General features: G+C 52.4%; 1 protein-coding gene across 6 annotated transcripts in view; it reads left to right on the forward strand.

Annotated features, from left to right (window-relative positions):
- RGS3 (regulator of G protein signaling 3) overlaps window positions 1-25,163 on the forward strand; it is a 130,803-nt gene that overhangs the window by 22,824 nt on the left and 82,816 nt on the right. For 3 of the 6 annotated variants that reach the window (XM_065879217.1, XM_065879215.1, XM_065879218.1), the window contains exons 6-13: window positions 6,875-6,935; window positions 8,115-8,205; window positions 8,770-8,825; window positions 15,281-15,362; window positions 16,123-16,228; window positions 17,013-17,364; window positions 18,230-18,269; window positions 23,448-23,644. In XM_065879217.1, coding sequence (XP_065735289.1) covers window positions 6,875-6,935; window positions 8,115-8,205; window positions 8,770-8,825; window positions 15,281-15,362; window positions 16,123-16,228; window positions 17,013-17,364; window positions 18,230-18,269; window positions 23,448-23,644 — 985 coding nt within the window. Of the gene's footprint in view, window positions 1-6,874; window positions 6,936-8,114; window positions 8,206-8,769; window positions 8,826-11,288; window positions 11,343-15,280; window positions 15,363-16,122; window positions 16,229-17,012; window positions 17,365-18,229; window positions 18,270-23,447; window positions 23,645-25,163 lie in introns of those variants that run through there. The other 3 variants (XM_065879216.1, XM_065879219.1, XM_065879221.1) reach the window with 1 other exon arrangement.

Below are 25,163 nucleotides of genomic sequence, written 5' to 3' on the forward strand. Positions count from 1 at the left end.
AAATATTTTTGGGCTCAGTGCTTTTTGGTACCCTAAATTTGATAGCTAGTATGCTTTTAAAATTGAGCCTTCCTCAGCTTTCATAATGAAAGATTTGTCTTTCAACAGAGTATCATCTACTGATACTTTATCGTTTACTGATATCGTAAACAAGAGCAATCGTTTACTGGGTGTTGACCACAAGCCAGGGTTTAACAGTGCATTATCTCATTTAGTTCTTAAAGCAACTCTAAGGGAAGTGTGTTTTTGTCTTAAGTTTTCAGAAAAGGAAACTGAAGCTAAGAAAGGGAGTTACTCGCCTAAGTTCGCATGGCCAGGGAACGGTAGGGGCAAGATGGGAACCCAGGTATTTAGACCCTAGAGTCTTCAGTCTCAACCGGTAGTGTACAGAGGGCAGGGCAGGAGTGGAGAGGGATCTTCAAACTCATTGGTGTTGCTGGAGGGTCAATTACAAAGTAGGGACTGACTGGAGGTAAGATGAAGAGGCTGTCATGAACCACATCGGATCATTCTGTAGGGTTTCTTTGGAGTGTGAATTTTCTCAGAAGGGCCAGTAGTTCTCAGTCCTGGCTATGCATCAGAATCACCTGGGATGCTGGTGAGGAACGTAGGTTCCCAGGTAACACATCAGATGGATTAAGTCCAGATTTTCACGGGCAGGGCCTAGGAATCTGCACTTACCCAAGTTCTCAGGGTGAATCTCATGCAGCCAGCTTGGTGTTTGGGAATCTGGTGATGGGGAGATACTGAAGGGTGTTGAGCAGGGGAGTGACAGGTGTGTATGCTAGATCTATCACTCTGGTGGGTCTTTTGGAGGTTGGGGAGGAGCTGGGAGATTCTTGTGGTGACTCTGTGAGAGAGATGATGTAGGGATAGAGAGGAGGGAAACAGACCCAGGATATATTTAGGAGCTTAAACCAATAGTACTTAGCAGTGATCTGGCTGTGAGAGCAGTGGGAGAAGTCAAGGATAACTCCTGGGTAGCTGGTGACGTCTTCAGCTAAGCCAGAGTGTACCGGAGGGGAAGGGGGAGCAGCTGTGGATATGGTGAGATGGAGGTGCCTGGAGGACAGCCAGCTGAGAGCTGTGCAGGAAGGTTGCCTTTGCTGACCTGGAGCTCAGGGGAGAGAGAGGTCTGTGGAGGTGTGGGAGCCGTGCCCGCCAAGGTGGTGGGTGAAATTTTGAGCAGGTGAGACCACCCAGGAAGACAGTAGGTGCCAAGGACGAAGGGTCAGAATCCAGCCTTGAAGGGATGGGCACAGGAAGGGAAAGCCCTGAAGGAGACAGAGGAGGAATGGCGGAGAGACAGAAGGACGCCTGGCGAGCCTTCTGGATGGAGGCAGACACCAAACTGGGAGTCACCGCTCCCTCTGCTGTGACCACTCTCCTGCGAGAGCACAGTGAGCCAGGCGGAGCCTGCTGGAGAAGGGGGCAGCAGTGCACTTGGCGGTTTTTGGAAAAGAAAGTGAGGCCAGGGAAAGTGAGTCAGCGCCCAGTGAGGCAGCGTGACAGAGGCAGTGTCTCTGCTTGTTGCCTATTTTGGGAAAGTGAGATTCCTTATTAAACAAAACACAGGCAAACTCGTGGTCACAGTCCCAACCCGAAGCTCAAGAGGGACAGAGCAGGCTCAGGCAGACCTGCTTTCCCAACAGATGGCCCTGCCCAAGGTGCCAGCACCGCAGTGACCGGCTCAGCAGGTGGGAAGCATAGTATCGACCCATCCCTGAATGAGAAGGCCTCTGAGCTGGAGGAGACAGACAGGGCGCTTGCTGTGTGTTGCGCACTGTCCTGGGTACTCTGTGCCGAACACTCTCAGATCAAATTGTGCTTCTCCGAAGGACGGACATGCAACTTCACAACATGAAGGACAATTACAGAAGGAAGGAAACAAACATTTATGAACTCTTCTCTGTGCCAAGTACTTTACATACATTATCTCATTTAATCCTCACAGCGACCCTGAGAGGTAGGAATTATTACTGTCTGTCTCTTCAGAGAAGAGAAAACTGAGATTTACGAAGGCTAAGGAACTTGCCCAAGGTTATATAATACCTCATATTTATTAATCACTTAATGTCCACTAAGTGTGTGGACATTAAGCATATTCCATGCATTTTCTAATTTAATCCTCACAACACTATATAAAGTAGGCATTATTGATGTCTCTCTTTTACAGGCACAGAGAGGTTAAGTAACTTGCCCAAGGTAACACAGCCAGCATGTGGTGAAAACAAGATGCAAATCCAGGTAGCCTGGTGCCAAACCACATTATAGTACACTTGACCAGCTCACCCAGGTGATAAAGGGCTCCAAAGCCACACCCTTTCTGTCAGTACACTTGTGCCTCAGCCCTCAGGCTACCTCTCATAGCATTTATAATGTAGTTTTATATAAATCATCCAGCTGAATATGTGGCAGTTACATTGTTTTTTTAAAATTATTTATTTATTTAGGCTGCGCTGGGTCTTAGCTGTGGCACACGGGATCTTTGTTGCCACGTGTGGGCTCTTCGTTGCAGGATGAGGGATCTTTAGTTGTGGCACGCAGGCTCTTTTAGTTGTGGCATGTGGGCTCTTTTAGTTGCAGCATGCGGGCTTTAGTTGCGCCGTGCGGGATCTAGTTCTCTGACCAGGGATCGAACCCCTGCCCCCTGCATTGGGAGCACAGTCTTAACTACTGGACTGCAGGGAAGTGTCCCGTCAGTTAGGAAATGAAAAGGGAGCATCTGTTTCATGAATTGTCTTGATCCTTCCAGTTATGGCTGTAAATTTGTATTAGAGAAGCAAGATGATCTACAAGGAAGTTCTGGGGGTGCTGGCAGATTTCAGCTCACACGGTGGTTTCAGCTCTTGGTGGGAGCTGAGGAGAACCAGGCCTCAGAGCAGTAGACTTTGGCTTAGCTCCAACTCGCTATGAGACTGTGGATAGGTCCCTTCCCTGCTCTGGGCCTCATTTTCTTCACCTGTAAAATGCAGTGATCTCAAAGATTTCTTTTGGCTTGCAGGTTCTGTGAGTTTTTAAGAAATTATAGACATTTTCAAACATATGCAAAGTTAGAAAATAGTATGTAATCAACCCTCACATACTCGTAGCCCAGCTTCATCAATTATCAATATATGGCCAATTTTATTTCATTTATGCCCTCACCCACTTTCCCCTCCTCCGGTGGATTATTTTGAAGCAAATCCCAGACATCATCTCATCTCAGCTATATAAATCTCTAAAAGATGGCTTAAGAAAACAACCACAATGCCATTATCACATTTAAAAATTAGCAGTAACTCCTTAATATCACTGATTATGGAACTGAACTACTTAAAAGTTTTGTTTGATGATACGGTAGAAGCCAAACTGAAGCTTCTAGTGTCAATCATAGTGTTTTCAGAACTTGTGGTCAGAGAACAATCTTAGAGAGAATTGTAATGTTATGCACCAAGTTAAAAAAAACCCCAAAACACACACAGCATGTGTTTGAAAAACGTAATCTTTTATGCTAATAGTAATTACGTATATGGAGAGGCTGCTTGCTGTGTGTCGCACACTATCCTGGGTACTCTGTGCTCTTTCCTTTAAACTATTTTATAAAAAACTTCAGTGCCAAGTGCAGTGCCATAAAGTTAGAAAGCTTTGTGACCAGAGGTGGGGACTGAGCTTAAGGAAAGAAAAAATGATTGGAAAAATATTGTGTGATTTAAGCCATCAAATTAAAAATAAATTGAGATTAAATGGGATAAGTCTGTAACAGAAATAGTTTAAGCCCCTGAGAGAGAGAATTAAAGTGCATTCCCTTAAAATAATGCGTTTTCATTTTGTAGCGGGTCTCCTACCCTGTGCTCAAAAGTAAACTGAGCCAAGTACAGCCATCCCTCTGTGTCCATGGGGGATTTGTTCCAGGACCCCCGTGGATACCAAAATCCATGGATGCTCAAGTCCCTTTATATAAAGTGGTATAGTATAGTCGGCCCTCCGTATCCATGGGTTCCGCATCCTTTCATACGGAGGGCTGGCTGTACTATTGCCCTTGAATGTTCCATGAAGCCTTACCTCTGAGCCTTTGTACCAGCTGTTGCCTTTGCCTGAAATGCTCTTCCTTTCCTTCCCTTTGGCTTAACTCTTTAGGCCTTCTTTGAGCATCTCAGTCCTAAACTACCTCTTGCCTCTCTAAGCTTTCAGCATTTGTTGCCTGTACTGTTCATCTCTCAGTCTCACTCTGTCTAGTGACATCCCTTGTATTGCTGTCTTGAACTGGTATTTAAATTCCTGAATGTTTGTCTTGTTTCCTTAATGCTGCAGCTCCTTGCCCAGTGCCTGCTAACGTGGGCATGATGGGTTCATCCGTTTGTCAAGGCTTCACTGAGCTTAGGGTTTGGCATTCAGAAGTACCCAAGGCTTGGCCCCTGAGACTTTGTGCCTAGAGAAATTTCAGGCGGTGTCCCAAGTTTATTACCTGACCAGTGTATTACCGTGTACTCAGGCTGCATGTAGAAAAAGTCTTTCTTCTTCCAAAGGTTTTCAAAAACAGGCTTCAGAAGTAGCTAATTGAAGAACACTTAGAGGTTCCTGCTTATGGACATTAACTGTGACCATTTGCTTGGCCTAAATTATCATGAAATCATTGGAGGCCCCTTAGCAGGAAGCAAAGCTCACGGGAGGCTATTAACCATTTAGTATTCTTTAAGCACCAGAGGGTGAAATTTCCACTTACTGAAGAGCAGGGAGAGGCAGCCTTTATTACAGCTAAAGCATCCTGCCTGAAGATTTAGAAAGTTACAGCCATACTCAGTGTGAAAGAAAAGTGTACAGCAAGGCAGTGTGGGCACCTAGATACCAGCTGGGTTGCTTCTGAATGTGTTGACACACAAAATTAAATCAGTGATGAGGACTTTGGCAAAGTCTTGAGAAGGCTTTTCTGGGATGTCAGCTCAGGTCAGTGTCTGCTACTCATGTTGGTCACTGCAGCTGCCCCTCCATTAGTGCTGACTTGGCCACTTGCCAGGAGGGAGGAGTATTTGTTTTTGGTGCTGGGTGGGCAGGTGGATGTGGAAGGGTCACTTTAATGGAGTGACTACACTGTTCTCTATCGGTAGATGGTTAATATGGCCTGGTATGATGGGAGGGGGCAAGGAAGGAGAAGAGAGCAGGTGCAGCCCGGGCTGCAGGAAAGCGGGGGCAGGAAGAGAGAGCTGGGGGGGTGGGTGGTAGCAGAGTGAGAGTAGCTGGGGAGACATGGCCTGGTGTAGAGTGTGCATCTGTGGGGGAGGGGTACCAGCTTTGAGAATCCATCCCCAGCATTCTGCATCCCTGGCCCTCAATCGGCTTGGCTCCCGGCAAGAAGCCAGTTTTGTTTTGCTTAGGACTGTCAGGTGGTAGGCTGCCACCCTTTCTGGAGAATCCAAACAAAATGTATTTATAAAGTTGTTGTACACTACCGGTCCTCGACTGGGGCAGGCACGGGTGGGTGCCCTGTAGGATCCCCTGGATAGCTTACTCCAGACTCCCATGCGCAGACCCCACCTTGGACATACTGGGTCTGGATCTCAGGAGCCGGCTCTAGGGCACAGGACTTGGACAGGCTCTTCAGGGTGTTCTGTGGACTTGTTCAGGCCCCCTTAGACCAGGCTCCGAGGAGGCACATCTCCAGGGAGTTAGTTCACTACCCATCTAGGCAGCTCATTACATCCTTGGCTTTGATATGGTGCCTTCCCCAGAACATGCTGAATCCCTCGTCTGTGTGGGTCCCTCACATATTGAAGTCAACCATCAGGGTTCTGCTCCAGTCTTAATACCCATGTTGTTTCTTGATTAATAGCTATTAAACCAATCTCTGAAGAGGCCTGAGTTGGCGATATGCTAAGAGAGAAGAGGTAGAAAAAAAAAAATAAAAGAGCAACTCTAGTGTTAGGGTAGAGAAAGATGTGGTAGAATAGAAGTACTTTCAAATACATTTATACTACTTTTTTTTTTCTGATTTCAAAAGTAGCGCTTGTTCCCAGTGAAAATTTAAAAACACTAAAAACCCAAAGGAGAAAAGAAAAACCTTTCTATTCCTACCTGCCAGATACACCCATTGTTAATATTTTGGTGGACATCTTTCTCATTAAACTTTGTAAACTTGCTTTTATCTCATAATAGCAATATTATTTTTGGCATTTCATTAATATTAATCTATGCTATCACTGTTGAAAGCTGCCAAGTATCCATCAGTCCCTCAGTGTTGCACATTGGAACTCAATGATGGACATGCTTCAGGAGCTTTGAATTACCCTTAGTGAAGTAGGACCCAAATGAACTCAGCCTGTCTGCACAACGTGACATTTCCATGAGTCCTGACCCTGGCTCATGTGTACTGGCCCACTGGCAGCCAGGTCAGGGTGGTCTTGGCAACTTTTGTGTGTCAGGTTGGTTTGGACCTTGACCTGGAACTGTCCAAGCACTGCCCAGGTCTTGCCTGGACCTAAGACAAAGCTTCTTGAGCTTGAGGTCCCATAACTTTTCTCCTGGATTGAGCATCACCAGCAGACATGGGAGCTGAAATTCCCTTTGGGGACTGGCTCTTCAGACCTACCAGCACCAGCACAGTTCAAACCTCCGAGGTAACTCTGAGCTTCTGTGGTTGGCTTCCCATGGGACTCTACTACTAATGAGTCCTGTGACCTTGGCAAGGGGATCAACTCAGCCTCAGTTTTTTCCTCTGTGAAGTGGAGAGAAGAACTCCAGCCTCACTCGCAAAGTTGGAAAGATCAAATGAGACAATGCAGGTAAAAGTGCTTCGTAAACCACAGTGCATCAGGCAAACCTATGTTACACTTGACAATCGACCTCCCGACGTAGTGCAATGCAAAGGTGCTCACTCGAGCTTCTCTTGTTCTCCCAGACAGAGTGGACTCATCGGCTGCATGAGCTTCGGGGTGAAGTCCCTCCTGACTCCGGACAAGGTGGGTCCTAGGGAAGCTTCTGGCAGGGTCAGGCCACCTAGGCCAGGGCTGGTGCAGGCAGAGGCCTTTGTCTGGAAGCCCTGCGGTGGGGCTTCAGTCTGTGAGATGGTGCCCCACTGAGACAGGTGCCCCCTGGCCTGATAACAACACTGTTACCGGTGTGACCAAGGGTCTGGGTTCCTGCCTTGGCTCGTTCTTGTCAGAGACCAGTTGTTAGGTGGCTCCAAGTCTTCCCAGAAGGCTCTAGGTCTGGTGTCTTCCCTTAAGGACACAGGCAGGTCCCTCAGAGCTCAGAGCACTCCCTGCCCTGGAGGATGAGGGACGGGTGCTTCTCGTGGTCTGTTCCAGGGGTTGCCTTGACGTTGTTTGCCAGGTCGCAGGTTTCTGGGCCTAGCAGGTGCTCAGGGATGGAGTGGGCATCCTCTGTGGAGCTTTTCTTCAGGCTGGGTGAGGACTGTGGGACCTAGAGGCCCCTCCGTCTGGGTGGCCAGACCCTTACGCAGCTCTACTTGGATGGCACTCCCCGCATTGGAGGCTTTTGAGCAGGGGAGGGATGTGCGCCTCTTGCATATCCCTGGAGATGTTCTGGTGGCCTGCTGCAAGGAGTTGCCAGGTGGCCCTGCCACCCAGCTCTGTGTCCTGGAAGTGAAGTCTGGGGTAGGTGGCTGAGGACCCTTTATCCTACATGTGGGTCCCAACTATCTTGTCTTGACTCCAGTCTTGGCCTTATTCCCTCTTGGGAGCAGATGTCTGCCCCTGGGGACTGCTCAGGGGCCTCAGGATGCCTGCTTTCTGGCCTCTCCCTCCTTCCCTCCCTCCCTCCCTTCTGTTCTGTCAACATTTATTGGGCTCCTGCTGTGTACCAGGCACAGTGCTAGGCACATCAAGGAGCCTGTGCACAGCCTAGTGGGGGAGGCAAGCCTGTGAGTAGACTTGTTCTCCAGGGACAAGAGGCGTGGGAAGTCGGCAGAGGGGAGGATCAGCTCTGCCTGGAGCATCAAGGAGGGCTTCCTGGAGGTGGGAAGGGAGGGTTCGGGGAAGGGAGGCTGGAGTGTGTGTGCCTGCAGAGACGCTGCTCCTGAGGAGGCTGTCCAGCTGCTGCTTTTTGACGGGGATTGGTGGCTGCCTGACCTGTGCCCCCTGCCTCCTCTGAGCATGTCACGCCTTCTCTTGTGACAGGAGACCAGCGGCTGGTACTACCTGCTGGGCGAGGACCTGGGCCGGACCAAGCACCTGAAGGTGGCCAGGCGGAGACTGCGGCCCCTGAGAGGTGCATGCCCACCACCTTCAGTTCTGCCCAGACATGCCGACCCCCAGGGCTCCCCCCATTCCACTGTGTAGTAGCCTCAGTCCCTGTGTTTTGTGGCATGTGTCACCCTAGGCTGCCATCAGACCCTGGGCCCAGGGCCTTCTCACGAGTGCTTGCTAGAATGCAGCCTGCAGGCAGCCTCATGCCCATGACTCCTTTATTTATCTAGCTCATGGAGGGCTGGGCTTTTGGACCTTCCCGTGTGGCCATTCCTCAGGGTCTGTGGTCTCAGGATCCCCTCTGGTCTGCCTGGCTGACCTTGGGGCGCCCACCTCTGCAGACAGGCCATGTGGGCCCTGCTGTGGGTCCTGAGGATTTTCCCCTTCTGCTCTGTCCTTCGCACGCACCCATCTGTCTCCTGAGGCCCTGCCTGGCCCGAGCCTGGGCATTCCCACATCCTGGGGGCCAGCAGTGACCTTGTCCTCCACATGGGTCTGGCACCCTGGCCTCATCCTCTGGGTGGTCTGTGGAACGGGCACTTAGATGCCAGCAGAAACTTTCTGACTCTGCTCTGTCACCTTCCAGACCCTTTGTTGAGACTGTTGGGAGGTGAGGACACCGAGAACAGGGAGAAACTCAAGGTAGGTGGGGACAACCTGGGCAGGACTGACGGGCCCTGAGCACTGCTCTGGGCTCTAACCTGCTTCTGGTCAGTCCCTTGGCCCAGGAGACCCCTAAACATGGAGCATTCAGTGACTGAGACTCAGATTCACTTGGTGCTTGGAAACTCAGCAAGTTGTGCATTTTTTAAGAGGTTATTTCTGGTGCTTTTCTCGGGTTACTCAAGCTTGGGGCAGGAGTGGGGAGAGAGCCGGGCCCCGGCCCCTGGAAATAGAGGAGTCTGGGTTGTACTGACTTTCGGTCTCTTGAAGCCGAGTCCTCCCTTTCCTGCAGGCCCCCTCAGGCCCCTTGCTTCCCCTGCCACTGTGGCCCAATTCCCCTTCAGGTTTGGCCCCCTTGCTATCAGGGAGCAGCTGTGAGTCTGAGCCCGAGACCGATGGGTCCTCACTTCACTAGGGCTTTGAAGCTAGAGAGTAACCTTCCTATAGGGATTTTGGGGAATTCATCCAAATTTGTCCCTTTGCAGGCCATGGCAGGTGATCTCTGCTTTTCTCTAACCACTAAGAGAGGGAGAAACAAGCCCCCGGTGCTGAGTAGCCCCTCGGTTGTTATCTAACATGACCCTCACTCCCACCTCTGAGGTGGTTGTTACTACCCATTTCACAGATGAGTGAGACTTGTAAGGTTCAGAGATGTTAGGTCACTCTCTGTGGCCACACAGCCAGCAAATATGGCTTCAGGTATGGCTGTCTCCTGCAAGTGGCCTAGTTGGGAAAACACGACAGTGATATTTTCCATGCTAATATATGGCACTTAGGTGTATTATTAGCTACAAGACATTTCCCCTTTCATTCACTCAAGTCATTCACTCATGCATTCATTAAGTATTTATTGAACATCTACATGGGCTAGGCCCTGTGCCGGGTGCCAGGACACAGCTGTCAAAGATCCCTGCCCTCACAGAGCGTACGGGCTGGGGCTGCACTGCCCGTGATGGCAGCCACTAGCCACCGGTGGCTACTGAGCGTTCGAAATTGTGGCTAGTATGAACGAGGACCTGAATTTCGAATTTTATTTTAAAATTTAAGTTGCACCTGTGTCTAATCACTACCACATTGGACAGTACAGTATTAGAGTAACTTGCTGGATCTCTGTTTTCCGTGGCTTCATTACAAGTTTAGAAGCTTTCTTCCAGCTTCAGTGGGGGAGCTGCAAAGGCCTTTCTCCCTCTCTGTGTACATGCCGAGCACAGAGAGGACAGTGACCAGGGAGTCTCCCTGGGGATCTGTGAGAATTGCCCGGACATCAACACTGCAGGTTTCTAGGTGGCCTGGGAGAGTCCTACTTCGTGCTGGGCTCTGCACACAGGCCCTGACCTCTGGGGGCATTGTTCTGAGGCGCGTTTGATTTTCCTCGGCTTGCACACGCAGAGATGTCCGTAGGACTCAGCAAGGTGTGGGTGATCGTCAGAGGCTTGGTTAGGGCAGGGGGAGAACCTCGAGAGGTGACCTGTTCAACTCCCTCTTCGTGTGCATGGAGGGAAGGAGGCTTAGAAGCCTGGCTGGCCTGACCACTGTCACAGTAACGAAAGCTGGGCTGGACCAAGGGACACTCTCTGGCATGAAGGATGTGAGTGGCTGGGTAGTTTTCCTCAGGGGCTCTGAGGTTGGTGGAAGGGGCTCTAGGCTCACCAGGCACTGCTCTACAAGGCAGGAACCAAGACTGGGGCTCTGGTCCCAGCTCCACCCCACCCTGCTGTGTGATCTCAACTGCTCAAGGCCCCCACTTCTTCACCAGTAAAAAGAGGATGCTGGATTATGGAGTGATTGGAAATCCCTTCCCAACTTGACTTTATGGTCTGTCATCAGATCCTTCAAGCAGCCCACGTACATGGATGAGGAAACTGACTTTTAAGTAGCTTCTGAGTGGCAGGCAAACTCCAGATGTTTTGTATTCCCTGTCTTGACGTGGGATGTCTGTGGGTGCAAAGCATCCTTAGGTTCTTAGGCTGAGTTAGTTCCCTGCATTTGTACCAGTTCCCTGCATTTGTTCCTCGGATTTGCAGGGGGAGGCGGCGTTGTTACAGAGTGGGCTGTGTTTTCTGCCTGGGTTCTCCTCCAGCCAGGGGTGTTTGTGAGAACACTGGAATCACAAAGTGGCCCATGGCGGAGAATGCAGCCAGAACAAAGGCGCCCTCTCCCCGCCGGGGCCCGGGGAATACTAACTAGTTGACAGGAATTTTAATATAAAACTCTCCCTCTTCCTTGTCATTCGGAGGTTTCAGGAAGCCTTCGGGCTTATCGTGCAGAGGCACACAGCACAGACAGGGCTTGGGGAGGTGAGAGGTGATTTCCTGCCATTCTTCTGCGGGGCGGGCTTCCCAGGGCGGTCATGCCAGGCTGACGGGGCGCAGTGCGGGCTCCCACTGCTGGGGGGGAGAGCTGGGTTTTCATGGGGCGGCAGTCGAGGCAGGACCCGCAGCCATGAACCGCTTCAATGGGCTCTGCAAGGTGTGTTCGGAGCGCCGCTACCGCCAGGTGGGTGCTTGGCCCCTTGGGGGGCGCATGGGGTGTCATTGGGGGTCAGGGATGAGGGCTCACCGAGCAGGACTTGTCTTCCCACAAGGCCTTTCTTGCCTCCTCCTGGCCCCTTGCAGGTTCATTGTGATCTGGGGGGGAGGATAGAGGCAGGAACTGGCCCCAAGGTGGCCTTTACCTGCCGCCCCTCTTTAGGGGCAGACGAGGCCAGCTCTTCGCCATCCTAACCACTGACTGGGTGGTGTCCATGGTGAGATTATCTAGTTGATTTTCTGTCATTTTTATTTGGGAGGAGTGTGGGTTAAAAAGAGCATCCCAAGCCTGAGATTGTAAGTGGCTAGGTTGCCGAGCAGCTGGATTTGTGTTTTTTTGCTAACTTTCCCTACTTCTGATGGGACGGCAGTGCCTGTCCTGTGTTGTGTAGGTGTGATTGTGTTCTAGCGTGTGTTGGTGTGTGCTTGTGAGCGAGGTGGGATGTGTCTGCGTATATGTGCGCACACATGATTTTCCTCCCGGGTGGCTGTGATGCCTTGAAGTGGGTCCGGAGTCCTCTGGCTCCAGAGCCCAACTTCACGGAGAGGGCTTGGCCCTCAGCCTCCAGTCTCAGGATGTGGGGCAGAGTGGGAGTGATGATCCCTTAGCCCCCAAGACTCTTCTGGAACTGTGAGGGACATTTTTTTTTTTTTCTTATAAAAAGGGCATGGTGTCAGACAGGGTGAAGGCAAGGGATGTCCAGATTTTGGGAATGTCCAAGCTGATGGGACTCTGGAATGGTTCTGATTTTAAAAGTATAGAAAAGTCCCCCTGTGTTTTAATGACCAGCCTGGAATCTGGGTCCTGAACTCCTTCAAACTGGCAGACTTAGGTCTCAGGGAGATGCTCAGAGGGGCCTCCTGCACCGTGAGTGGGACACGTGTGTTCTCTCTCCAGTCCCCAGCTCTCAGGGCCCTCCCGCACTCCTGGAGCCTGCAGAGCAGCCCCTGTGACACTGGCAACTGGATGGCGGGGTGGTGAGGCACAGAGGGCACTGGATGGGAGGTCGAGAAGTCCTCGGTCACTTGGGACTACAGGCCTGAGGACCGGGACACTCTGGCAGTCACAGTAGGACCAGGCATGAGTGCGGTCCGGGCCTGGGGCTCTGGGACTCAAGTTCAAGACGGATCCCCTGCTAGAAAGTAGTGCGGGGTTGAGGGCACCAGCTTTGTGCCGGACCCGGGCTCACATCCAGCTCTGCCCTTCTTGAGGTCTGACTCTTGTGCATGGCAGTTTACCTCCCTGAGCCTCAGTCTTCCTGTCAGTGGAATAGGGTGATAATGTGACGATGCTGTGAAAGTAAATGGAATATGTATGAAGTGCCTGGTGCAGGGGGTTCAATAACTGTGGCACTTAGGGATTGGGATTGAAGTCTAGGCATGACAGAGGGTCAGAAATCAGGCAGGAGGGCAGAAGTGAGATGCTGGCATGGGTGAGATCTGAGAGCAGTAGCAGTTCCTGCACTGGACAGGAAAGAGCAAGAAGCACCCCGGGAAGGATGGCCTCTGCCAGGAGTCGCTGAGATCCCAGAGATAGGGCAGGGCTGCTTCCCTTGCCTCTTGACCCTGAGGCCTGAGGTCAGAGAGGAGGGCCGAGAGCTTACTTGCTTCAGGCCTCAGTTTCCTTCTCTGTAAAATGGGCATACTGAAACTAGCCCTGCATTTCCTCAGGGCTGCAGTGATGATCAGGTTCTCTGGACATTGTCCTCTCAACGTGGTCGTGGTCACGATGGACAGAGCATAATTCTGCTTCCTTTATGCAGTCCCACCCCCTCACACTGAGCAGGAGAGGGGCTTGCTTCCCAACACCGTCTCCTCTTCCCCTCTTCCCAGCCCCCAGCTGGCCTGGACTGTTGTCTGGACTGGCTCTGCTTAGCCTGGTGCCCAGGAAGGCAGAGGGGTCTCCTGTCCACAGTCCCACCTGGATGCGGGGAACAGGCAGTTTTCTGGAGCACCCTCCTTCTCTCCAGATTCAGCTTTGGGGCCAGTCCCCAAACTGTTAGCCCTGGGTGCTGGAACTGGTTTTCCAGAGCTGCACCCCAGGCAGGAGGGGCCGTGGCTCTTGGTGGTGTAGGACTGGGGAAGTGCTAGCAAAATGCTGGCATCCCAGCTTCTGCCTGGGTTGAGGGTGGGCTGTGAGGTCCCCAAAATCCCTGCTGGTTGCATGGAGTGGACTGGGCTCCTGTCATCGTCCCTTGGCCTCAGTCTGGGCTTTCCGCGCTCACTCCAGAGTTTGTTTTTCTTTCTTTCTTTCCATTTTTTTTCTCTTCCTGTCTTAGCTGTGTGTTTTCCCAGAATTCTTATGGGAACAGGGTATTTTCCTGCCCCCCCCCGCCCCTTCCCCTTGTCTGTCAGATTTCCTGTTTTACAAACTCGCTTTGAATCCAGGCCCAGGGCTGGTGGGAAGCAGAGCCTCAGGGGCCTCCCCAGCAGCATCCAAGGGCCTGGGTCACCCTGGGCTCCCCGGCTCTCCCCTTTCCCATGCCTGGCCTTTGGGACAGCTGGCAGGTGAATGCCGGGCACCCAGCCTGGAAGAGGTAACCCCTAAAGGAAGGAGACAGCAGTCTCCTAACGAGACGGTGGCCCTTGACCTCTTTCAGCGCTGCTGAGCTGGCTTCTTCCTCAGCCTGCCTGGGGTGCCCTACCCCATGCTGCACCGGGGCCCACGCCACATCCAGGGCGCCAGACCCCTTTTCTGACTTCAGCTGCCTTAGTCTGTTGCTCTCATACACCTGCTCTGAGCAGCCTGGAATTGCTCTTTGAGTGGGCAGGGGCTGGGCTTTCTGCACCCCTCCCAAAGCCTAACTGGGGGTGCACAGAGAGGGCATGCAGCAAGGTAGAACTGAACTGAGCTAGCAGACCGCGCCGCCCCCTGCCAGCTTTCCGCTGCTGGTGGGAGGCTGCAGCGCTGTCCTCACTAGCGGAGCACTTGCTGGTTCCTGCCGTGCTCCAGGCCTGTCATCTAAAGTCAAAGCACAAAGGACTCTTCCCAGCACCATCCTCACGTTCTGCTGTAATGCTTAACATGACCTGCTTTGCTTTCTAGAGATCAGTGTACCCTCATGCTCCTCTGGGAGCCAGAGACCAAGGCCTCATGACCTGGTACCTCACCAGAGCCTGGCATGCAGTAGGAGCTCAATAATTGCATGTTGCCTTGAAAAGAGCATCCAGATGGCAGGGCCCTTTCAGGGGACTTCTGAAAGTAGGGGTTGTGGATCTGCCACGCACACAGGCTGCAGCAGGCACAGTGAGGTCATTGGCTAGTTCAGGTTCAGCCAGGAAGCCTATCTGTGCCCTCACTTGCCCCCTCACCCGGGAGCCCTCACTGATACCTTGAGGCCCTGGCAGTGGACGGTCCTGAGACCCCTAGCACGTGTCCCCTGCCCCTTGGCCTGAGGTGGTGAGTGTGTGCATCCCTGTCTTCCCTCCCCTGTGCTCTGGGAGGGCAGCCAACAGGCCAGCTTTGTCTCTGGGCCCTCAGCATGGGGCCAGCCTTGCGCCGATGCTCCATGAACCCCTGGGGAAAGGAGGAAGGGACCTAGCAGGCAGTGGGTCACAGGTGAGGCGGAGACGTGCAGTGCAGTGGGCCCTTGGGTAAAGGGCTAGGCCACATGTCTGCCAGGGCTGAGGAAGGCGAGATTCAGCCTTCCAAGGCTCGGTCTGGGCCCTTCCACATGGGCCTGGCTTACCTCCTGAGCTCCCAGCCTTCCTGCTTGGCCCACAACCCAGTGCTCAAGACGCCTGGGCCAAGATAGGGACAGCGAGGGGCCGGCCAGCCTCCTTCTTGGCTCCAGCAACCTTGGAGAGGAAGGTGGCTCTGGGGTGGGGACTGTCTTCTTCACGACCTTGGAGCAGAGGCAGCAGCCTCATGGCTTCTGGGAGTAACTGGGCAGGGCTGTGTCCTAGATTACCATCCCGAGGGGGAAGGACGGCTTCGGCTTCACCATCTGCTGCGACTCTCCGGTCCGAGTCCAGGCCGTGGATTCCGGTGAGTGAGTGTCTCGGGTGATGCCAGCCCGAGGCTTTGCAAACAAGATGTTGGAACTGAAAGGGGAGCCCTAAACTGGAGCAAAGTGTCCTGGTTTTTCAAAACGAGAAGAATAATATTTTTAAATGACCACAGATGAAAGTGAGGTCTATGAAAATACACCTACTCTTTTTTTTGTTGTTTTTAATCAAAATGAAAATAGATTTTTATATTTTGTTTCCCAATCATTTCAAACAGGAACTAAACCTATATTTTCAGTAATGGCTGCATGGGAAAATGAGAATCATTTATGAACTCGATTTGGAAGCAGTATTTTATCCTATTCCAGCCTGATTAGCACTTAAAAATAGTCATTCCCTCCCTATTTTTCACAAAGAAAAGACTTCTAGTCACAGAGTGAGCATCCAAAGTGGAGAAGCTGGGACATGGTGATCTGGGTGCCCCCATTGCCTGTGAGCCTGGCAGCAAGGAAGGGTTCTCAAGGGGTGGGAGGCCCTGGGCAGGGAGGGGGGCCTGGTGGGGAGGTGGACAGCAGAGAGAGGTCAGCCAGTACTGGGTATGTGGGCAGGGAGGAAGTGAGGGCAAAGGGGAGCCTCCCTTCAAGGTCCCCGAGAGCCCCCGAGGTTGGCCCTTCATTGACAGGTGAAGAAACAGAGGGGAGCGGTCCTTGTCCAAGGTCACTGGAAGCAAAGGACCCCGGGGCTTTTGAGGGGGTTGTGGGCTTCAGGAGCCCCTGAGTGGCTTTTCTTTGTCCCTGCAGGGGGCCCTGCAGAGCGGGCAGGGCTGCAGCAGCTGGACACGGTGCTACAGCTGAACGAGAGGCCCGTGGAGCACTGGAAATGCGTGGAGCTGGCACACGAGATCCGGTGACAGGGGCGGCGGGCAGCCCGGGGCCTCGGGCTGGAGCACACCTCCCCTCCCCTCCCCAGACCTGGGCACACGCCTCGCCCGTCCCTCCTTCCCAGCCGTGAGCAATTCACTTTGCTCCTTGGGGAATCAGTTTCTTCGCCTGAAATTGGAAGGTTCAGGTTCTGAGCAATTTTGGATCCCAGAGCAGACAGCAGGGAAGAAGCTCTCAAACAGACCCTGTGGTTCGTGGTGCAGCCCCAGGGGGTCGCTCTCTACTTTAGCTCATTAGTTCTGCTACCTCAGAGCTAAGCCCTTGGTTTCCTGAGGATGCGTAGATGTTGCGAACATTTTCAATCGCACAGCTAAACAGTTATTCTTTAAATTTGGGGGTCTCCTAAATTTCGACCCTCTGGGTTAAAGCCCTCGTGGCCCATTTTAGGTTTGCTTCTAGAATGACCGGATGAGGGGTTGTACACAGGCCGTGGCTTGCCTGCTCCTCCTTGATAATACTTTGTGTCCAGGAGGCACATCACTAGTTGAGTTTGGTCTTCTTTCTTGTTTACTTGGCCTTGGCCTCAGTGTCCTTCCCAGCCTCTGCCAGTCAACTAGAGTCGACCTAAGGGACCCCTTTGCTGTCTCTACTTTAGATGGCCTCTGCATCCCTTCCTGTTCTGGCACTGGGGCTTCCCTGCCCTCTTCCCCTCTCTTCCTCTGTGCCCCCACAGGCCCCTACCATGGCTGACTTTGGTCTCCCCCAGACTCAACTTCCCTTTGTGACTCCCCGCCTCCTCCAACTTCCAGGAGCTGCCCCAGCGAGATCATCCTGCTTGTGTGGCGTATGGTCCCCCAGGTCAAGCCGGGGCCAGATGGCGGGGTCCTGCGGCGGGCGTCCTGCAAGTCGACCCATGACCTCCAGTCGCCCCCCAACAAGCGGGAGAAGAACTGCACCCACGGGGCCCAGGCACGGCCAGAGCAGCGCCACAGCTGTCACCTGGTGTGTGACAGCTCGGATGGGCTGCTGCTCGGTGGCTGGGAGCGCTACACTGAGGTGACCAAGCGCGGGGGCCAGCACACCCTGCCTGCACTGTCCCGTGCCACTGCCCCCGCCGACCCCAACTACATCATCCTGGCCCCGCTGAACCCTGGGAGCCAGGTATGGACAGCTGGTTCAGGGGAGGTGAAGGGCATGGGTCCCTGAGTGAGGCCAGGAAGATGCGAAGACTCAAAATTGTGTTGTGAGGAGCCTGCCAGGGGCTTGGAGTGGGGAGCAGGGAAGTGGGCTATGTGTTAACTCCAGCCGCTATAGGGCTGTCCTGTAGGGCTGTCCCCGGCAGAGACAGCAGGTGGGTCTTTGTGGCCTCAGGGCACAGATCCAGGGCCACGGGAGGTCACACGGTAGAAGATTTCACCTCAAAAGAAGGAAGAGCTTTCTGCCAGTCTGCACTTAACCTCAGCGGAATGGGCTGTGTGGTAGGCAGCGAGCCCGTCATAGGAGCTGTAAGATGGAGTAATGGAATGTCAGCGTGTGTGCCCCAAAATATCGGTCCCAGGAGATACTCTGGGAAGAAAGTTTCTTGATGTCAAATGAGTTTGAGAAACACCTTATACTCTCTTCCTCTTCTGGGAGATTCCCAATGCATATTAGCCTATTTGAGGCTCTGAGGGCATCTGCAGTGAAGAAGGTGGTTTACCCTTGTTTAACCGAGCATTTCTCAAACTCCCCTGACGGTGTACCCTTTGTGGCGGAGTTGTTAGCGTCCCAAGTGCCAGTGTTTCACAGAACACACTTCAAGGGGTTAGACTTGATGACAGCTAAAGCCTCGTTCAACTCGAACATTCTAGAGGATTCTAGATTCTGTGATCCCTCCAGGCCCCCCTCTCAGCTCATTAGCGGGACTGCTGTTTTGCCCTCGTGCCCTGAGGTGCTCCCCTCCTATCCCCAGGCCAGGGCTGAGCAGCCTGCCTGGTGGTCTGCCCCGTTCCTGGGGCTGAGGTAGTTCTCTGTCTTTCCCCCGCAGCTGCTGCGGCCTGTGTACCAGGAGGATGCCATCCCCGAAGGTGAGTCTCTCCTCTGCTGCTGTGCCCTCTGAGCCCCGGAGAGATGGTGAGGTTAGCTGCGAGGCTGGGCCCCACCTCCTCCTCTGAGTTGGGAGACCTTCCCAACAGAGTCAAGATCCCCCCCTCCCCATTTTGACACAGACTCTGTCTCCTCTTGGGACCTTTTTCTTCCTCACTGAACCAGTGTCTTTCTTCCTTGGACCCTGAACTGAGGAGGAAGAGAGGGCATCTTCCCAGAGCAGTCTAACAGATGGTGTTCAGGACTCAGGCATTCAGCTGAGATTCAACCAACATTACTGAGCAACCAATATATGTAAGGTGCTGTAGGCACTGTGGTCAGGTCAGCTCGGGAGGGAGGCATGGAATTTGGAGCTGGGAGCTTCCAAATTGGAGTTGTATGAGTTTGAGCAACTCATGTCCCCTCACTGAGCCTCAGTTTCTTTATTTATAAAACGGGGCTGATAATTCCCACTTCAGAGGGTGTTGGGAGGATTGAAGGAGATAATGGTTTTGAGTGGCAGCCTATTTGCTGAGTGATGTTACACAGAAGTTAGCTGTCTTTGAAGTGCACAGATGGCTCTGCTGTTTGAAGGGATTTTTCTCCTTTGTCCTTCAAATCCTGACCTTATTTTTTAAGGGCCAGGGAGAGAAGCTGGGCTCAAAACCAGTTCCTTCTCCCAGGAAACCTGAGGTATCAGTGTTGCTGCTGGAGTTGGCTGGGCATTCCTTTAGGCCCTCTCTGCGCTGGCCTGAGTCTAGCTGGCTGGAGTCCAGGTGGTATCTGGAGGGTTGAGACCAACCTTGCCTGGTGGTCCATGGTGCTGACCTTGGATATGCTTGAGCCCTTCCTTCTTTGACCTCCTTCTTTGTGAATGGCCTTTTCCCAACCACTTGCAGACTTGCTTCCTTGCTGTCCCCCTCTGTCAGTAGCATGAAGACGACGCTAGCTTAGAGCAGGTGCCCTTTGGAGGGAAAAGGGCTCCCATCAGGCTCAGAGTTGCAGATGGAAGCCATCTTTATTCTCTCCAGGCTGGGGCATTTGGGTGTTAGGGCTTGGTCTGTTGGAAATGAAATCTGTGTTCCTTCCGGAGAAAAGTCTGATGGTGATTCAACACTGAGTTTTAAAAAAGCTTTTAGTTGCCACATCAGGTTAGAGTGGAGATGTCACTGCTAAATAGTGACCCCATTAAGGGCAGGGCCTAGGCCTGCTCACCTCCGTGTGTCTGATGCTGGTCCCAGGGTCTGACAGACAGCAGGTACTCAACAGAATTTTATTGGAGTGACTGACTGAAGGGGAGTGACTCTGGTTGCCTCCAAGGTTTGCAGACTGCTCATGGGGGAAGGGAGCTGGAGAGATGTGTGGGTTGAGGCAGGCTGGTGTGGTTCCTTCTCGGCCGAGAGATGCCTCTTGGTGTCCTCCCAACTCGTGTCCACATTTTGGTTCCCCTCTGAGAATACAGTACTTAGTAAACCAAGAAGGGCAGAGTCACGCAGGCTGTGGGAGAGGGACAAGCGAGGAAATGATGCTGCTATTAATAACAGTGGTAACTTTTGAATGCATTATATTAAGAACTCGACCTGACTTCATTCATTCTTTTTTTTAAATTTATTTATTTATTTTATATTTATTTTTGGCTGTGTTGGGTCTTCGTTTCTTTGCGAGGGCTTTCTCCAGTTGCGGCGAGCAGGGGCCACTCTTCATCGCGGTGCGCGGGCCTCTCACTGTTGTGGCCTCTCCCGTTGCAGAGCACAGGCTCCAGACGCGCAGGCTCAGCGGCCATGGCTCACGGGCCCAGCCGCTCCGCGGCATGTGAGATCTTCCCGGACCGGGGCACGAACCCGTGTCCCCTGCACTGGCAGGTGGATTCCTAACCACTGTGCCACCAGAGAAGCCCTGACTTCATTTATTCTTCACGATGATAATTATTTCGGTATCCAAGGACATCTTTGCTCTTTACCAGGGATCAAATATTCCTAGCTCCTGGTCCGCGGGTTCAGAGGAAGGGGTGGAATTCAGGGTACAGATCTTCCCTTAAACCCACTCAGGGTTCTCCAGAGGCTAAAGCTGTCGCCAGGGTGACAACTTCTGTCTCCTCCTCTGGCTGGGCTGCTCGGCCTCCTTGCAGGAGGGTGGGTGGGTTGAGCCAACCTGAATAGAATGGAGTCTGGTGCCCTTCTGCGGCCTGTGGTGCCTGCCCGCCTGTCGTCGGCGTGTTCTCCAGGGCTGCGGGTGCCCTTGGCATTGTCCCTTGCCCTGTGAAAGCAGCCCAGCCTCAGATTCGCCACGGCCGGGGGACGGATGGCTGCCAAGGCTCACCTCGGAAGCCGGAGCAAAGCCGAGTAATTACTGTTTGGTCAGTGAAGCAGGTGTTTAAGGGGTGATATGGGGGTTTAGACCAGAGGGTGTAAGCAGTAGCAGGTGGGAAGTTAAGGAGTTTGCCTTCGCAGAGCGCAGTAGCTGGGTTATAACTTGGACTGTTTTTTAAAAAAAATACTTCAAAAAATCAGTTTTGGAAAATCAAGCCCACTTGCTACACACTATCCAGGGTATGTGGAGATGGGGCACGAGGGCATGCCACATAGGTTGGGTTGATTCCGCTTTGTACCAGTTACTGGCCAGATGACCTTGGGCAAGTCCCTCAGTCACTCCAGGCCTCAGTTGCCTTGTCTATAAAATGGGGCTGCTTCCCACCTGAAGGCAAATGTGTATGTCAAGTGGCTTATTCATGACTCTCTAGGCCCAAGGCAAAGATTCTGTGACAGCCCTATGCAGCTGGGCTAGGGCAGGGAAGAAGTGGATTCCTTTAAAGGTCAGACTGGGGGCAGGCAAAAGCCCAGATTTGGGCATTAGCAAACAGCCCCCTTTGTTAAGTTTGGTCTACTTTGCCTTGCTTGTCAGTCCTGTGTGTTTTTGCCTTCTCTGGTCTAGGCTCGGTTGTGTTAAATTAGACTGTCTAGTTCCAGACTGACCCTTTGATCCCTGTTCATGGTAGAGTTTGTGGCGCAGCAGCCCTGTCCTAATGCCAGCCCTGACGGGTGGATTATTTGTTGGCTTGGGTTTATAATCCTCGTGCCCTCACACCCTGGTACCATTCACCAAACCCTTTCCCATCGGGTCTCTCGTGTGCGCCCTTACCTGCCCTGGGCCAGGCAAGGCAGCAGTCTGTATTATCTCTGCTTTGCAGTGGAGAAAGCTCTGGCTCAGAGGGGGAAGGAACCTGGTCAGGGTTATTACACAGCCAGTCTCTGAGGAGGCCAGTGCTCAAGTTCAGGTGTCTTGTCCAACTCAAATCCAGTGCAGAGCTTGAGAGCCAGGATGGGTTCTTTCAGCAAAGGGGCCAGCGCCTGGCAGCACAGAGCCCTCTGGGGCGGAGGTCCGGGGCCAGAGCAGACGAGGAGCTGGGTAGGTACTTCCATGCATCTGCCCCCGCCCCTGTCCTGGGCGCACGCTCTTTTCACTCTTCTCTAAGTGACTCCCCGAAGAAGCGGGGGGTGGTTTAGGTGATCACGCTTCGAGTGCTGCCCAAGATGCTGCTGTGATCAGTGGTCACTTGTGTGTGGGGGTTGACTTGTTTTTCTTACCCTGCTCGGTGAGAAGGGGCATGGGGTGGGTAGAGGAGGTAAGTGTGAAGCCTTCCGAGCTGAGTTTTTCCCCTGAGGCTGGGGACCACGCGTTGGTGGGGAGCTTCCCCGAGATGTAGTTGGGGTCAGGCCACCTGTTCACCCCCAGGCTGCCGGGACTGGGGGTGGCGGAAGGAGACCTGGGCCCCCGAGGGCTGCGCATGCAGGTCAGGGAGGGCTGATCAGTTGCCCACCTGACAGCAGGGACCCTCGGAGGGGGCCCAGGTGTGTGCAGAGTCTGAATGCCCTGGAGTTTGTCTCCTACCTGCTTGTGTCCAAGAATTCCTGACTTTTTAGCTACTCTGTGTTTTGCTCTTCTGCCCATTGGATGAGACATGATAAAGATCTGTATGCCACCCCTTGTTCAGTATGAGGGTATGTGTCCTGCTGTGTCACCGTATAGAGGGACTCCCTGCAGCTCTCTGCTCTCTTCCCTGGGGGTGATTCATTCTCTCTCTCTCTCTCTCTCTTCTCTCTCTCTCTCTCTCTCTCTCCCCCCCCCTTTTCTGATGAGAATAATTTGTGAGTTGATAGCCAAGCCGGGGAATACCTCCTGGCTGCGATGAAGCCTAGGATTCCCAGAGTCCCTGGAGTATCTGATTAACTCGCTTTCCCAAGTAGAGAAATCACAACAACAAAACCACAATAAGTTAGCAGCTCACTTTTACCGCACACTTACCAGGTCCCAGGCATTATTCTAGGGGCTTTACTTGGAGTGTCTCATTTAATCCTCACAGCAACCCCATGAGCTTGGTACTATAATTGCAGTGAGGAAACCAAGACTCTGAGGGGCGAAGTGAGTTTCTGGTGGTCACCAAGCTGGGGAGCAGAGGAGTGGGATTTGGGTGCAGCCCTCTGGCTCAGAACGGGTGCTCTTCCCCAGGAATTGGAGCGGCAGGTGCCACTCCCTATTCCAGACTGACTCAGTGAGCCAGGCCACTCCAACTCCCTTGGCTAGTAGAAGGCAGACACCCATACGTCCTGAGAAAGCCCACTGTCTCTGCTATCACTGCAGAAACATGACCTCCAGTCCCTTTGTTCAAGGGACCTGGGAGGCAATGAAATGGGCCAGCAGTGTTGGGTGTGCGGAGGGAGCAGTGGGGATGGGGACAAGAGGGACCACACATGCTCTGCCACCCAGGACGCTCCATCTGATTGCTTGTTTGTCGTGGGACTGTGGGCCCGGTGAGGTCAGATCTTCTGATTTTTTGAATCTGAGAGATTTTCTGATTTTTAAATGTACGAGGCCAAACCGATAGGTCTGATTCAGGTCCTGGGTCACCAGATGAGGAATGCTGCCTTTATCATTGTTGGCAGTTCCCAGCTCTGTCCTTGCCCTGGAGTTGCTGGTTTACACGTTAGTATCTCTCACAGAGTGTGAGGGGATTCCTTCTGAGGTCTCCCTGTCTTCTCAGCACCTTGCTCAGGGCCCGGCGCATGGTAGCTGCTGTTGTTAATGGCTGTTAATGGACTGAGACTGTGTTCCCTGTTTCTGCAGAGGCATGCCTCTGCAGGGGGTGTGGAAATGCCTCACGGTCCCGCATCTCTGTTCCACAGAATCAGGGAGTCCCAGTAAAGGGAAGTCTTACACGGGCCTGGGGAAGAAGTGTCGGCTGATGAAGACGGTGCAGACCATGAAGGGCCATGGGAACTACCAGAATTGCCCGGTCATGAGGCCACATGCCCCACACTCAAGCTATGGCACCTACGTCACCCTGGCCCCCAAGGTCCTGGTGTTCCCCATCTTTGTTCAGGTGAGCTGATGACTGACCCCAAGGGCTCCCTCTGGAGGAGGTGAGAAAGAATAGGGTCCTTCACCCCGGGACTCAGAGATGGTACCTCGTTCCAGGTCTGAGGACCCCCTTTTGGGAAAGACAAATAGCTTTAGGGGCTCAGGATTCCGGGGGGTTATACTGAGGGAGCAGAGGTTTCCAGGAGGAGGAACAGGAGAGTGGGGGCAGGGAAGCTCGGCGACAAGCGGGTCCCCCTCCCCCTCCCACTCCCCCTCCCCTCCCCCTCCCCTCCCCTTTCTCTGGGGCCATTGCAGACACGCTACAGCTGCTGGTTGTATTGTCACAGGGCCTGTGTGCTGAGGGTTCTGCTTCCTGGCTCCTCCAGTACTTTGTTGTTTGGAGATGACCAAGGGAGAGAGCCTCGAGGTCTGGCATCTTGTCTGGCCATCAGACATCTTAGCAAACATGTCTGGCCAGTACTAGCTGGTGGCCTGAGATTATTTAGATCTCCCTTCCCCTGCTTTGCTCTCTTTTTCCTTCTCTTCCTCCCCATTTCCAAACCTTTATTTATTCTATCACCCAGATATAACCAATGTGAGCATTTAGATATCTTTCCTGTGCATATACATATTTAAAAAAAAACCCAGACAGATCTTATTGTACGTTTTATATCCTGTTGCCTTTTTTAAACAAGAATTGCAGCATGAACATTTCCTACATCATTAAATATTCTTTGAGACTGTGTCTTGTAGCGATTGGACACTACTATATGGATGTACCATATTTATTTAACCAGTTCTCTATTCTGTTCAGACACTTGTGTTATGTCTACTCTTTTGCTATTGTAAATAACTCTGTGATGAAGATCCTCATGCGTGAATTGCCTCTCGGATTATTTTCCTTGGGGGAGATTCCAAGAAGCGAAATGACTGGGCTATGGGTCATAAACATCTTAAAGGCTCTTTATGCATATTTTGACAAATTGCTTTCCAGAGAGGCTCTTAGTTTATCCTCTCATCAGCAACTTAGAGGGGACATGGCCCCAAGAGCTTCATTTCTGACCATGCCTGCCTTCTCTGGTCTCCCTGGCGTCCCATTCCGGGCCTGTCACTGGCCAGTGGATCTTAGAACTCATACTTTTATAGGACGCTCACAACGCAACTCTGGCAGGTGATGTGCCTCTCCCCAGACAACTCTGTGGGCAGGGTCTGCCCTTTGCCTTTCTCTTGGTCTCTTCTCTTTCTCGGGATGTAACCACAAAGGTCTTGGAATCCACGGGACTTATTTTTCATTTTAAAATTTTTACCAAAAAAATTAAAAATTAGTTTTTAAAAGTTATAAAAAACTTTTGAGTTGTAAAATATATACACCAAAAATGGCATAACACTTAAATGCAGAGTTTAACGGGTAATTATAAAGCGGATATCGACTAAGAGAAAGGACTAGACCATTGCCACCACTCCAGAGGCTGTGCATCTCTCTTCCTGATTACGATGCCCCCTCCCCCCGAGACATACCCACTAGCATGACTTTATGATAA

The sequence above is a fragment of the Phocoena phocoena genome, chromosome 6, assembly GCF_963924675.1.
Source record: "Phocoena phocoena chromosome 6, mPhoPho1.1, whole genome shotgun sequence".
Taxonomy (NCBI): domain Eukaryota; kingdom Metazoa; phylum Chordata; class Mammalia; order Artiodactyla; family Phocoenidae; genus Phocoena; species Phocoena phocoena.